Here is a 13479-nt window from a genome sequence, read left to right on the forward strand (position 1 = left end):
AGACATCTTATATGTAGTAGTTATGTATAATAAATGCACTTATATAGAGTCCTATTAGAGTCAGTCCATCAGTTCAATACTACAGTGCTACTAGGGAAACCAAATCAATCAATAATCGCAAATTCACGAAAATGAATAGTATGTGGTATATGGGCCCAATTCCCACTAAATTCTAATACACCCGAACAATAAAAATTACAAGCTATAGACGGTATCCCTCTCTTTAATCCACCCACTTGAGTCCTTCGGGAGATGATGTTGTCGTCCGTCGGGCAATCACCTCGACGACCTTTCGGCGCACACCCTCGCGGTGGGCGTATTTCTGGAGGAAGTAGTCGACCACGGGTCTCCGCGATGAGTGGCCTTGGCGCACAACCTTCTCAATCTCCTTCTCAGAGGGAAGAGCAAAGTGGGCATGAGGGTAGTTTTTGTAATCTCCCTGGCTCAGAAGCGGTAGGCGGGAGTCGCCCTCGGGGATCTCGAAGAACTTGTCCACGGTTTTATCCGAGACCTCATCGAGCGTAGCGGGCTGCCACTCAGGCTTGCGGGCAGGCTTGGACATCAGGCGGGCCTTGACACCCTCGACGAAATCGGGGTGGCGCATGAAATTGGCAGCGATTTCGTGCTCGCGCTGGAAGGTCTCTGAGATAGTCCACTTCTTGCCAAGACGTAACTGGCGCAGGGTCACCTTCAGAGAAGTTGGAGAGCGGCCTGACAAAGTCTCCAATGTCTTCTGTGCCCACTCCTTGTGCTCAGTTTCATTTTCCAATGCCTGGATGATCTCCTCCATGGTGTTAAATCCGAAACAGCGGTCAATGGCAGTGCGCAGGCTACCGGCCATGAGCATAGGCTCCTCCTCAAGCGAGGGGAGACCAAGGGAAAACTCAGCCATGGTCTTGTTCACGATTTCCAAACGCTCGGGAAGCTCGACGTGGTCGGGGAAAGTCAGCTCAGAAAGACGCTGCGCCACATTGCTCAGAACACTGGAGTGCAAGTAGTGTGTGGCAATGCCTGCATACAGAGCCTGAACACCCTGCAGGCGCTCCGAGGTGAGAGCCAGGTATGTGCCGGTCTCGCCATCCAGGCGCGGGAGGAAGAACGAGCCGCCAACGTCGGGGAAGAAGCCAATAGTGGTCTCGGGCATAGCAAAAACGGTACGCTCAGTCGCAATTCGGAAGGGGGCGTGCATGCTGAGGCCCACACCACCGCCCATGGTGATTCCATCCATAAATGAGATAACAGGTTTCGAGTATGTAGCGATCAGGTGGTCGAGGCGGTATTCGAGGCCGAAGAAATCTGTCGATGCTTTTTGTCCTTCCACTCCACTCTCATTCTGCAACGCGAGGGCAGCAACATCACCTCCTGCGCAGAGAGCCTTGGTGCCGGCTCCGGAAATGAGGATCATGTTCGCAAGATGAGATTTCTCCCACTCCTATTCATCCAACGCTTAGTATTGTATGTTTCTGAGGTTCCAGGTATCCATTCTAACCTTCAGCCGAGGGAGAATCTTGCGAGCCATCGAGCCATTGAGGGAGTTGAGCTTCTTGGGTCGGTTGAGCTCAACGCTGCGGAGGCCGTAGATCGAGTTGAACAGAACATCATCGCGCTCATCGCCGGGGAGCTCTTTGGGGATATCAGGGGTAGTCGACATCTAACAATGGTAAGCACTGGATATCGGGTTTCTCTCCGAACAGGGTGTGTACCATAGCTGTTGCCCGAAAGGCAGGGTTGGTCACCTTGGCTCGTAGAGGCATTGCGGAAGGGACGCGCGAGATCCAGCTCGGCGAGGAGACGCGATTGAATTGTCGGAGTAACATTAGGAACTGGAATATGACGAGAACCAGGGAAGGGGCTTATGTGGTGACAATCAGGTGTTTTCTCCGCTTTCCTTGACCTCGGGAGTTTTTCGCTGGATTTTCTTTCCGCTCCGAGGACCAACTCTCCGCCCATAACCGACAAGCTCGGAGGAACATCTCGGAGACATCTCCTCAATTGATGTCATTTTTAGAATTATAAATGGATGTAAATAATACAAAAAGCCATTCAAGTACTGCATATGCTGTAGCCCCCAGCCTGACTGAAAAGCGATAATGTTCGAAGTATAGTTAGATGATCTATTTGTACACAGCTAGATAATGCCAAAAGAGAAAAAGGAAAAAGAAACAGAGAATGATACAATTAAACGTTCTCCCATGTAGCCCTCATCCGGCTAAATTTCAGGGGATACACCTTTTCCCCGTTTGCTGAAGGCGAAAAGAGAGTGTCCACCTTCGCCAAGTCCGTCGAATGCGAAAGCAGGATCTTGTGCAGTGCATTCTTCTCAATAACCAATCTTGCTGTCTCCAGGACATTCTTCACATCCAAATCCTCGACGCTGATAGTTCGTGCGTGGTTGCCAAACTTTTCCACCGCATCAGAGAACATCTCATTCGGCTCCAGTGTAACGAATGTAGACCGGCCCTTCTGATACCAGCCATGAGCTTTGACGAGATTTCTGATGAAGAATGGACTCGAAGCTTCATTGATATCAATGGTGTTGTCAACAACAATCAATTCACCGCGTGAAAGCCGGTGGCTGAGGGCAATGCGCCAGGCCTGATCGTAGATCTTTCGGGGCAGATCGGTCGAGAAATCACGAGGATGAGGTCCGAAAGCGACACCACCACCTCGTCGAACTGGCGACATCTTATCACCCGCACGCGCACGGCCGGAGCCCTTTTGCGCGTACAGCTTCTTGTGACTACCGTGCACATCGTCCCTCCACTTGGTGCTGGCTGAACCTTGTCGGGTGCTGTCACCCTCGTAGATGACTGCGCGGTGGAGAATATCGTGGCGAGTGGGCATCTGAAGTAGTCGCCGGGAGTAGTGGACCAGACGTTGGGGTTCCAAGTCAGGCCACCGGTAGGTCATGACTTGAACAGGGGTTTGGCCACCTGGTCGTTGTGCTTGTTCAACCTGGACGGCATCCTTGGTTGCTCCAGGGGGTTGCGTTGTGGCTTCGGTTGCCATTGAGCGTGTAAGGCATCGTTGCTGTATAATTCCATGCGCTGTCAGTAAATGCGTCCTAGGACTGGACCGAGCAGAATTCATGGAGCACTAACCGTCACCTGCTTCGGGCCTGACACGAGTCCGCCGGAGCTGCGCGACAGCAGCCTCAGCGACCGAATAACATCGTTTCCGGGCATTGTGAATGTCACGGCGTAATCGACGTATAAGTTGGTGATGTCCGGAGGCTTGAATGGAGCAAAAGTTGATCCCGGGCGGTGGGTGCCAGCAGAACTTTGGCGCTACAAAGTATAGATTCAACTACTAACCAGCCTTTAGTTTTTCTTTTGCCTAAGAAAAAAATGGGTTTAGATATCCTTTAAATGTAGAGGAAGGCGATAAAAATGCACAGACCGTGCAGAGGACCTTTCTATGTGAAGAGCTGCGCAATATTCTACATGGTATCCTCGGAGCACTAGGATGGTCACGTGATGGGATAGGTACCGAACAGAAAAAGTTCCCCGGAAGACAACAACATCGGATCCTCAGGCCAAGCCCATCATAACCCCCAATTTCTCGAATCATGGCCCACTGTGAGCTGGCTTCAAAGCCTCTGCTCCAATGCCTTCGCAACACCTACTCTAGAGGCGTGGCTGGAGTCCAGCTCCAAACGCGAGCCTTCCAGTCGACCGCCAGCGTTCGGGAGGCCGAAGCTGAAACCCCGAGCCAACCTTTCCACAAGGCACCCGATCCCTCTCTTGTGACGAGTCCCCGTCTTGAAAGACGGTTGCTGCGGCAGGGAACCACCCCCATTGGATCTCGTCGTCGCCGTGCCGCGCTCCAAAACTCAGACAACATTCCTTTCGAACAACTACCCTACCAATGTTTCCAAGAAGCCCGGAAGATTTTGCTTGCGGACCGCGAAGAGAAGTTGAAGGAGATTGAGACGATGAGGCAGCGTCTTGCCCGGCAGGAGGCTTTGTCCGTCGAGGAGGCTGGAGGAGCCAAGGCGAAGAAGTCCCGCGTTACTGCGATGCAATTACACCTGGAGCGCCTTAAGGTTCTGGCCGATATTAACGACCCCTTGGTCAAGCGGAAGTTCGAAGATAATGAAGGTAATCATCTCCACGTCAACTGGTCAAATTGGGCCGAGGCTAATGGTCTTTTTTCTATCATTTCAGGTGACATGTCCAAGCCCATCTACCGCTTTTTGGCCGACCGAAAATGGCGCGAATACCGCCGCAAGATTCTGGTCCAGCGTATCACCCAGATGAAGGTCATTCCCGATGTCCTGCCTCACTGCGACCCCGTCGTTGAAACAAAGTTGTACTTCGGCAAGCGACAAGTCCAAGCCGGTGAATTCGTTGAAGCGAAACTCAGCACAGACGCTCCTAAACTCGACGTGCAGATGTTTGAGGGTGGTGAGAAGCTGGTCACCATTGCAGTTGTCGACCCTGATGTCCCGAACGTTGAGAACGACAACTTCGATTATAAGACACACTTCCTGGCCGTCAACGTCCCCATCTCGGCCACCTCCACCAAGGTCGATCTCGCGCAGCTTTTGGAAGATTCCCAGGTGGTTCTCCCTTGGCTACCACCTGTTGCCCAGAAGGGAAGTCCCTACCACCGTCTCTCTCTCTTCGTCATGGAGCAGAAGGATTCCCAGCCTCTCGACTTTGCTGCCGTCAAGGCTAAGGAGGCTAACCGTGACACCACCCTCCTTCGCACTCTCCAGTCCCGTTACCGCCTCAAGGCCATTGGTGCTCACCTGTTCCGTACCCAATGGGACGACACCACCTTGGAGGTCATGAAGCAGATTGGATTCGACGGTGCCAATGTGGAGCTGCGCCGCAAGAGAGTCGAGCCTCTGCCATATAAGAGACGCAACCCCTCCTCGTTCCGCTGATCTTGTTTGTCTTCAAGCCTTTGTATTGTACAATTTGATATATGTATGAATATGCACACTGATTTAATAATCCCTTCCATCCGAACTCCATGCGTATGCTTAAACAAAATGGACCCGAGTGCCACGCATCGGCAAACTGCAATCCACCTGTCCGGTATAATGTACATTGTATAATCCTCAAATGTTCTGGGCATCCAGCTGCGCCGGTTTCAACGGATTCGTCACCCACTCCATCTTCGACAGAGGCCATACCCTGGCAATTATCTTCCCATTAATGAGGCCCATGGGCACTGGACCGTAATTCCTCGAGTCCCTAGACCAGGGAAGATTGTCGCCGGCGAGAAAGACATGACCTTTGGGGATCTGCACAGACACCACAAGTCAGCAATTAAATCCAATCGGAAACAAGACACATAACCCACCTGAATCATATTGCCCTCCTTGCCAATATCCGTACTAAGCGGCTTATCTTGACAGACAAAATCCCCAGGCATGCCCACTACCCGCTTGGCCACATGCACGCCTTGAAAGTTCGGATGGCCATATCGCACGATATCTCCGACCTCGATTCCTTTGCCATTGCGGTGCATGCGCGATATCAGGAGCCAGTCACCTCGTACATCGAAGGTAGGGTACATCGACGGGCCCTCGCTGAGCTGGATAGTTATCAGGTGCTCCCAGATCAGTGCGCAGGCGCAGAACGTGCTGGTGCCATTGAGCGCGACCCGGCCAATGGTACGCAGGTTGGCAGCCTTTATTACAGACCGGATTAAGTGCTCCATCTGTGGTGAATTGGAAGCATGGTATTTCTCAGATCGAGCTTCATCAACTATTCCGCGGTTAGACGGGAACGGTCATGTGATCATATGGAGCCTTTAAAAATACGTTTTTTCTTTTTGCTCCGCTTTTCCCTCTTCTCCCACCATCAGTCAATGTGTCCTGTGTCTTGAACCAGCGATGGATAGAATGTCGCTGTCGTATTGGATCTCGATATCCAGGATCCTTCCAGCTATATCAGCTGCCTATTAATGTTTGGGTGCTGGGCTGAGAAGGACCTGGATTCTCATCCATGTCTCAATTATTCTGAGCATCTCTACAGATTGGAGATGCTCTTGCATTCAATATCCTTTACATATACTATTCCCCTTACCCCTTACCCCTACCCCAATCCCTTTCGGGATATTCGCTTCTCCAAATGCTAGAGCTTGCCGTCGCCGAAATACATAACCAGGACGAGCACGTGTGGACAATGAAGCAAGATGAACACAACCAGCCTATCTGATAGGTTGTCCCCCAGTGTGCCTCACTTTGACCCCATTTCATTATGGGACTGGGTTCTTGAGGCATGCGTAGCGGGGAGACATCTCAATTAGACAATCTATTACCATTTTCGATTTCTCATGCTCTCTCAAGTTCTTTTGTAGCCTTTGGACACTATTGACGAGATTTACCCATGCGTCAATTAAGGTGACTTCTGAAACCACTGATCAGCATCTAACAAGCATGTCAGTCCAAGTCCAAGCAAAGCCAATCAACAAGCATAATACGTACCCGGATGCTTCTCAACGGGCTCAATGCCCTCCCTCTTCTTCGCCTTCTGCCGATGATCCACCCCGTACCTCTTATTCCGATCCTCAAGCAACGAATCCAGGCCCGCGGGATGTGCCAGCTTAACACTCTCATCCGATACAAAGCTGCCCATCAACTGCGGCGGACCTAGAGGCACAGCGTCACCACGATCAACCTGCCAGAAATGATACGTCTTGCCATAGATAGGCGCAACATCACGCATCTCCGCCGTCTCGGCAGCTTCCCATACAGCATCGGGAACACCAGTCGGTGCTGGCATGATCAGCATACCACTCTTGACCTCGAACTCGTGCGTGTGCCAGAGCTTACGCTCTTCGGTGGGAAGGGTCGCGAAAATGCGCGGCGAGACCATGTATTCCACGCCGATGAGGCGGGCGTTTGCCTTGGACGAGTCGTAGATCAGACATTGGCGCATATCTGGATGAGGTATTAGTATCCAGCACATGGGTCATTTGGTTGTTTTTGGCTGTAAATATGTTGTTACATACCCTCTGTTAAGTGAGTGCAATAATGATTGGCCTCGACGCATCGGGTTGGATCGCTGGCGTAGTTGTGGAATGCGTTGAGATGCGCGCAGATTTGCTTTACCGGCGTGAAGTCCTGGATTATCGAGGCTCCGCTTTCGAGGACTCGACTCTTCATTGTCCGTGGATCGCCTGGGAGTTCATTTCCATCGCTGCAACAGCTCTTTTCGAAGTTTGACATTTTGCCGTAAGTGCGTTGACTTCGAAGGTTGTATTTGCGATTTATTTATGAGTGTTTGCGAAGAGAGTCTTGAATTGACACAAACTGCAATTTACTACTTGGATCATATAAATCCATGAGGCAAGTTTCTTGAATTGTTTCCTTAGCATTGACGTCACGATGATTGCTGACTTCCTATTTGGGACTATTCGCTATTACAGCTACACTTACTCCATAGATATGGCTACTGGTATATAATTGGTGGAAATAAGAAAGCGATAGTACATTGTACTTCAAGCTGTCAACATATGTAAAGTCATGCAGGCTGTAGTCCAGTATAAACCGTTGTACGGAGCATATTATATGTTTCTACCGGATACCACCTCTTCTTCATACGGTGACACTACTTATTGGAACAGTTGCGTCAATTGGCTTCTCTTATATTGGACTTAATTTGCCTCGATAGCTCAAGCGATAGTCTCCTTTTGCTGCAACAAGTCATAAGTCGGAGCCTTCCTCATATCAAAATTGCCCTGACCATCAAAACGGTGCTGATCTTTCTTCCGTTGGCAGTAAGCTATTGCTACATTGCGCACTATGCTCCACTCAAGCATGCTCGTGCCTAAAGCCTTGTTATCGGCCTTGAGCGTTTCCAAAGCCTCCTGTACCCACGTGACACAATTCCACCCCGGCCGACCCTGTCGGACAGGCGTATTGCGCATAATCTCGGCTACATGATATCCATCCAATACCTTCCCAACCAATATACGAACAAGTAACATGCTAGTAGCCGCAAGCGAACACTCGAGCTCCTCGAAGTGCCACTCAGAGCCTCCGCCGAGCTTTGGGCTCTCGTTCGCGTGGTAACAGAATCCCGTGCTATTCTCCGTTTCAACTTTGGGCCCTACAATCAGGGACCAATGGTACCTAGTCAAGATATATATTAATCTTGCTGGTTGCAAGCTAAACAACATCATGAATGGTGATCTCACGTGTCTTCCTTGCCTGGCATGGTTGGTCTGCCTCCTCGTGCATGGAGAGCAACATATATACGGTCTTTGTTAGAGGGCATTGCAAGTGACGTTAGCCGAGATGGCTAGATATTTTGCTAATTGGTCGAGTATTGCTGAAGGGATGGTCGAAATGGGGTTCTTTCCTGAATGGGCTTTATGGATGTCTTTATACTTTCGTGGCCCAACGCTCGCTACAAGCTTTAACCAATGCTATAGCCGCTCCTGAATACGATGTGATGTGATTCGGGTTGCAGTAGATCTTCCGATACTCTTAAAATAGAACCGAATTTTGGGCACTTTGTTCGGATAGGTCGTACGTTGAACCCAAAGAAAAAGGGGCCAATTGCATTTACAGAAATTCCAACCGAAGAACAAACCCCTGCTAGTAGGATTGGGCACACAAAAATAGAAAATGGAAATAGACCGGAGCAGCCCTAGCTTGGTTTGATGACGTAGGGAACCTGTCAGCTGACCCCGCCATCATGTGCTTGAGACTCCGCACCAATGCTCCAAAGCAGACGTGTTTTATATCGAATTACCCATGGACCTGGTCAAGCTGGATTTCAACTGGCAAGCTCGACCAACTAATGGATCTATCTGTTTATCTGGATTTGGCTAAAAGATTAGGCATTGATTTGGCTGCTCACTTCGCCAAAATAGAGTATCTTTGGTTTCTCCTACATCTGAGCAGACGACAGACAACTGCGGAATATCAGAAGAAAATGTGGGTAGGTTGTCCCCCAATTGATGTTGACAGGCCCGTCGGCATCCATATCATACCTTGTTATGCGGGATGCCTTGGACACCTCATAGGTATGACCATACAAACCCGCCCTAGTTAGTACAGATCATGAACAGAAATTATAACTGGGATCCTTTGAATGTTATACCCTGTTCTTGTCACCTGATCAAACAAACAGTCTTCAGAGATACATCTACAGCTCTGGAATGTTTCTCATAATTTGTATCTTACCTCTCTATCCTCTCGTGACCAACGGCATCGTTTTGCCATTCCATGCCCGCATCCAGCATCATGGATGTATTCCATTCCGAAGGTCTGCAATACCGTAGTTTCAGCTCTCCTGAGGATGACGACTTCTTCCATTCCATGCAGAGTGACCCCGTTACCTTCACAAACTCCTGTGTATCACTCACACGACCTGTGGACCGCCGGTTCACCAAGAATATCAGAAAGCACCTTACCGAGAACTCGCTCTTGTTCGTGGTTATCTACAGAATACCCCGTTTCTCAGACAATTCAATCTATCTCCGCAATCGGGTGCAACCCGAGCCCGAGCGCATCGGCATAATGTTCTTGAAGTCTGCAAGTCCAGATATGGCTCACCACCGTTGTTCAGAATGCGGTATCGATATGAAGAAGCACTACCAAAGCCAATATGGTGATTTGGCAATCAAGTGGAGGCTTGACTGGGCATTCAGAAGTGCTAATCTGCACCGGGTGGAGTGCAAAGTTTTCGGTTGGAACACTGGCATACTGAAGATTTTTAAGAGTGTTGGCTTCTTTGAGGAGGGAAAGAGAAGGGAGTGCTTGTTCAAGGACGATAAATGGTGGGACGAAGTGCATTTGGGGATTCTCAAGGAGGAGTGGCAGCTAATCAGACATTGAGAGGTCAACTGGTGGAAATTTACTACTATTGTTTCTGCGAAGACAAAATCATCTACAGAGGTACCTATGGGCCTGACACCATATGTGCCTCAGGTCACCTATTAGCATTTTCGCTCGACGTAAGACTACATTAACTCAATACCGAAGCAACATCAAATATTCTTCAACGTTGTTCCATTGTAAGCAAGGCTTCGTGCCCAGATGTCAATATATTCCCTCCGCTGACCCTAGTCACAGGTTCACAGGTGCCAAAACAGTTCCCGCCGAGAACGAAATCTACCCATCCAAGTTCTTCAAGTACCGATAAACTTCGACAAAACTGGTGAGCCATTCTTTCTCCATCTCGTGGTGAGGGTCCCAGTAAAGGGCTTCTGGCCTCTGGTAACTTATGTTGCTACCATATTTGAACATTGTAAAATAAGGTCCCTCTAAAGAAACTCGTTCACTTGCACCACATGGTTCGGACCACGGAGTATTCGCTGTTCGAAGAAGATCGCCATCTTTGTTGACTGCATTCCTCCACACAAATTCAGCTTTTTGCGCTGCCGTCTCCGGAGGTGAGATATAAAATTTCGGCATTCCATCAATAACAATTTGGACAGAATTGATGATAGAAGATGGGTGCGAAGCGGCACCAGTTGAAGCAATTGTTTTGCTCGCCACAAGCTGATCACCTTCTGTGATACCATGCTTCTGCATCATATGCAACAGTTGGTGCAAGGCCGAGTCGAACGGGGTGATATTCAGAAAGTCATAACTGAAGTGTTCTGAACCGATGAACGCGGCCGGGGTCCGCATGATTGCATCAGCGGTATGCCGCAATCTCGACACGATGTGTGCGGTATTTGGCCGAAATTCCTGTGCCGGGTCCAGTGTGCGTTTTAGGATATCCGGATTTGCTTCCAGCATATCAGCAGTCCAGCGAAGCTCCGAAGCCCTCGACTGAAATAAATTGGCCTTTGCTTTCTGTATGTCATGCCAGCATTCCTTCAGCTGTTCGAAAGAATAGTCTCTCTTGAGATATCCAGATTGGTTGGAGTAATTAGGAGCACCGAACCGAGTCAGGTCTGTTTTGCACCAATGGATATTGAGCTCATCACGAATGCGTTCCTTCATATGGGACAGGATATATCCGTATTGACGAGGCCTGAGACAGTGGATATTCGCGCCAAGATCGTCTGCCGCAAGCCAGTCTTTTGGTACGAATGCCTTTCCCACTGCCATGAATAGATCTTTGTAGAAGTGGGCAGCGAATTTGCACTTGGCGAAGGTTTCTGGGTCGGCACCGAACATGTTGCGGCAGATTGGATGGGACATGATACAAGCGTCTACTCGATCATTATCGTAGCATAGCAGCTTGAGGATGTCGCATACTCGCAGGTCATCGATGATTTGGTGAGCGAGTTCAGTTGGTATAGCCGCTATATTGCGGACTATAGAACTGGTTGATGTTTTCGGATTGCCCATTTTCTCAGGTCTGTCGTTTTTGGGAATTTCAAGGGAAAGTTCAAGAATATAAGAAAAGGATATTGCGGAGCCGCATGTGATAAAGCTACTTCGTGGGGCCAAAAGCACGAAGGCACTGAGTCATTTCCGTTGACTCATCGTAAGCTTCTACCTACATATTTATCTATGTCCTTCTATTCTATTCGGTATTTTATCCTCAAAAAATTCAGGCAACAAGATGAAGGAAGAGTCCCCAGGATTGCCCCTGCCAGACGCAGAGACAATTGCACAGCGCCTGCGACAAGACCAACAAGCCTGCAGGGAGAGAAAAGTGCCTAGCAATCTAGCAATCCAACTATCTTCTGTTACAGACGATATATTTGATAAAATAGCCTGGCATCTCCACCCAAACAGCGAAGTGTCGAAAGCATTGCGGTCGACTAGGTGCAACAGCATTGTCAAAGGCATCAAGGCCTACCTAGGCCAATTGGAAGCGATGACCAAATCTGAGGAACATACGTCCATGGATAGTATGCATGTCCCTACATCACACGAGTTGGAAACGACCCTCAAAGTGCTGGACTATCTTCAAAAGCACAAAGTGGTTCCTCCAACAGACCCTTTATCTGAGGCTATTCTAGTCTTGCGGGGTCAACTCTCCATGGACGACAACACTCGATACAAACAACACGAACAATTTCGGAGAGACGACACACCAAGACCCTCAGACGTGAAGAAGAGATGCTACATCTGTCGGTACCGCTTCTCGCCCAATGATTCCCACGAACTATACCCGGCACTATGTCGCCAATGCGGCATGTTTAATATCGGCTGCTCGAACCTCTCCCTACCAGAAAATCTAAACCTCACTGGTAAAATTGCACTCGTCACTGGGGGGAGAATAAACCTGGGTTACTCCACTGCGTTGAGACTCCTCCGTTGTGGAGCCAAAGTCATCGTATCCTCACGGTATCCAGCCGATGCCGCAGTTCGATATTCCACCGAACCGGACTTCGCTCAATGGGAGGAACGACTGAAAGTAGTTGGCGCAGACTTCAGAACAGCAAATGATGCTTTCAGGCTGGTACATATTGTCAAGCAATTACTATGTGCTTGGGATGGCGAGACTCCATCTGATACACCACGATCCCTGGATATACTTATCAACAACGCCGCGCAAACCCTCACGGATCCAATCAAAGGAGAAATAAAAGCCATTCTCAGAGAGGACTATCTAAAAGACCATCCACAGGCCATGTCTCTACTCGCAGAATCCGAGAAAGACAGATACACACCCCGTGTAAGAGGAGGACAGCAAGCAACCTGGATCCCACGCATTACGGACGAAACCCAACTTGAAATTGAAGATGCAAGCAATACCCAATCTACAAACCAAATAGCTACAAAAGGCCTCCGAACGCCAACCGACAATGGAGATGAAGAGCCCTCAAAATCATCCTGGGTCCAATCCCTCCACGAAATCCCTTACTCAGATCTAATAAGCGCCCACTCCGTCAACGCCTTCGTGCCACTAATCCTCTGCCGTGAACTCCTCCCAGTTATGGGCTCTCCACGCTCCTCCTCCTCCTCACCATCCACACCAGCAGGATACATAATAAACGTCTCATCCCGCGAAGGAATACTGGAAGATACACCGCAATCACGGAGCAAAGCCGGACACCACGTACACACGAATATGTCCAAAGCAGGGATCAACATGATAACAGAGACAGAAGCACAAGCTGCGTGGAAGGGACGGCGTGTCGCTATGAATTCTGTTGATCCGGGGTATATGAGTGCTGCACCGGAGTGCCGGACTGTGGAAGGGTGTCCGATTGGTTTTGAGGATGGTGCTGCGAGGGTTCTGTGGCCTATTGCTGTTGGGGAGGTCGAGGAAAGAGTCGTTTGGGGGAGGTTTTTGAAGCATTTTCGGGTCGGGGTTGCCATTACACAGAGAGGGTAGATAATGGCTCTCAGGTTAGATGCTTTACATTCCTACTTCGTCATCTTCGGACCATGAAATGGGCTTTACCTCCAAGAATATGACGAACAAGACTACTACGGGCTTTATCTTCTATGGACAGTGGATGATGGTGGGATTGGATTCTGGCGACATCTCTTCCAGCTTCTATGTTAGAGAGAACTCGCAGGATGAAGGGTTTATTTCTTGCTGAATATGTCTGATGATACAACTGCTATTCCAGTGTCCTTGCTTTCCGTGGAGCCTT

General features: G+C 49.4%; 9 protein-coding genes across 9 annotated transcripts; 3 read left to right on the plus strand and 6 right to left on the minus strand.

Annotated features, from left to right (window-relative positions):
- Window positions 1-223: 223 nt before the first annotated feature.
- N7519_006015 (mitochondrial 37S ribosomal protein mS47) lies at window positions 224-1846 on the minus strand (the record flags this gene model as incomplete). The annotated part of the gene is made up of 3 exons (XM_057292791.1): window positions 1704-1846; window positions 1490-1651; window positions 224-1432 (listed from the first exon to the last, which is right to left on the minus strand). The coding sequence occupies exons 1-3, from the start codon at window positions 1815-1817 to the stop codon at window positions 224-226; spliced, it is 1485 nt and encodes a 494-aa protein (XP_057147602.1). The 5' UTR covers window positions 1818-1846.
- A 332-nt stretch (window positions 1847-2178) lies between these two features.
- N7519_006016 (mitochondrial 54S ribosomal protein uL4m) lies at window positions 2179-3185 on the minus strand (the record flags this gene model as incomplete). The annotated part of the gene is made up of 2 exons (XM_057292792.1): window positions 2179-3030; window positions 3102-3185. 2 exons carry the CDS (start codon window positions 3183-3185, stop codon window positions 2179-2181), a joined length of 936 nt encoding a protein of 311 aa, XP_057147603.1.
- Window positions 3186-3568: 383 nt separating this feature from the next.
- On the plus strand, window positions 3569-4891 carry N7519_006017 (mitochondrial 54S ribosomal protein mL38; the record flags this gene model as incomplete). Its single annotated transcript, XM_057292793.1, has 2 exons — window positions 3569-4100; window positions 4167-4891. 2 exons carry the CDS (start codon window positions 3569-3571, stop codon window positions 4889-4891), a joined length of 1257 nt encoding a protein of 418 aa, XP_057147604.1.
- A 177-nt stretch (window positions 4892-5068) lies between these two features.
- N7519_006018 (Peptidase S26A signal peptidase I) lies at window positions 5069-7186 on the minus strand (the record flags this gene model as incomplete). The annotated part of the gene is made up of 4 exons (XM_057292794.1): window positions 5069-5254; window positions 5314-5720; window positions 6443-6898; window positions 6970-7186. 4 exons carry the CDS (start codon window positions 7184-7186, stop codon window positions 5069-5071), a joined length of 1266 nt encoding a protein of 421 aa, XP_057147605.1.
- A 446-nt stretch (window positions 7187-7632) lies between these two features.
- On the minus strand, window positions 7633-8237 carry N7519_006019 (uncharacterized protein; the record flags this gene model as incomplete). The annotated part of the gene is made up of 2 exons (XM_057292795.1): window positions 7633-8092; window positions 8158-8237. The coding sequence occupies 2 exons, from the start codon at window positions 8235-8237 to the stop codon at window positions 7633-7635; spliced, it is 540 nt and encodes a 179-aa protein (XP_057147606.1).
- Window positions 8238-8855: 618 nt separating this feature from the next.
- N7519_006020 (uncharacterized protein) lies at window positions 8856-9210 on the minus strand (the record flags this gene model as incomplete). Its single annotated transcript, XM_057292796.1, has 2 exons — window positions 8856-9012; window positions 9152-9210. The coding sequence occupies 2 exons, from the start codon at window positions 9208-9210 to the stop codon at window positions 8856-8858; spliced, it is 216 nt and encodes a 71-aa protein (XP_057147607.1).
- Window position 9211: 1 nt separating this feature from the next.
- On the plus strand, window positions 9212-9805 carry N7519_006021 (GNAT family N-acetyltransferase; the record flags this gene model as incomplete). Its single annotated transcript, XM_057292797.1, has 1 exon — window positions 9212-9805. The coding sequence occupies one exon, from the start codon at window positions 9212-9214 to the stop codon at window positions 9803-9805; it is 594 nt and encodes a 197-aa protein (XP_057147608.1).
- Window positions 9806-10081: 276 nt separating this feature from the next.
- Window positions 10082-11272, minus strand: N7519_006022 (uncharacterized protein; the record flags this gene model as incomplete). Its single annotated transcript, XM_057292798.1, has 1 exon — window positions 10082-11272. The coding sequence occupies one exon, from the start codon at window positions 11270-11272 to the stop codon at window positions 10082-10084; it is 1191 nt and encodes a 396-aa protein (XP_057147609.1).
- Window positions 11273-11489: 217 nt separating this feature from the next.
- N7519_006023 (uncharacterized protein) lies at window positions 11490-13214 on the plus strand (the record flags this gene model as incomplete). Its single annotated transcript, XM_057292799.1, has 1 exon — window positions 11490-13214. The coding sequence occupies one exon, from the start codon at window positions 11490-11492 to the stop codon at window positions 13212-13214; it is 1725 nt and encodes a 574-aa protein (XP_057147610.1).
- Window positions 13215-13479: the final 265 nt, after the last annotated feature.

The sequence above is a fragment of the Penicillium mononematosum genome (genome assembly GCF_028829835.1).
Source record: "Penicillium mononematosum strain IBT 11891 chromosome Unknown utg000003l:1.0-8172316.0:1.0-8177699.0, whole genome shotgun sequence".
In the NCBI taxonomy this organism is placed as follows: domain Eukaryota; kingdom Fungi; phylum Ascomycota; class Eurotiomycetes; order Eurotiales; family Aspergillaceae; genus Penicillium; species Penicillium mononematosum.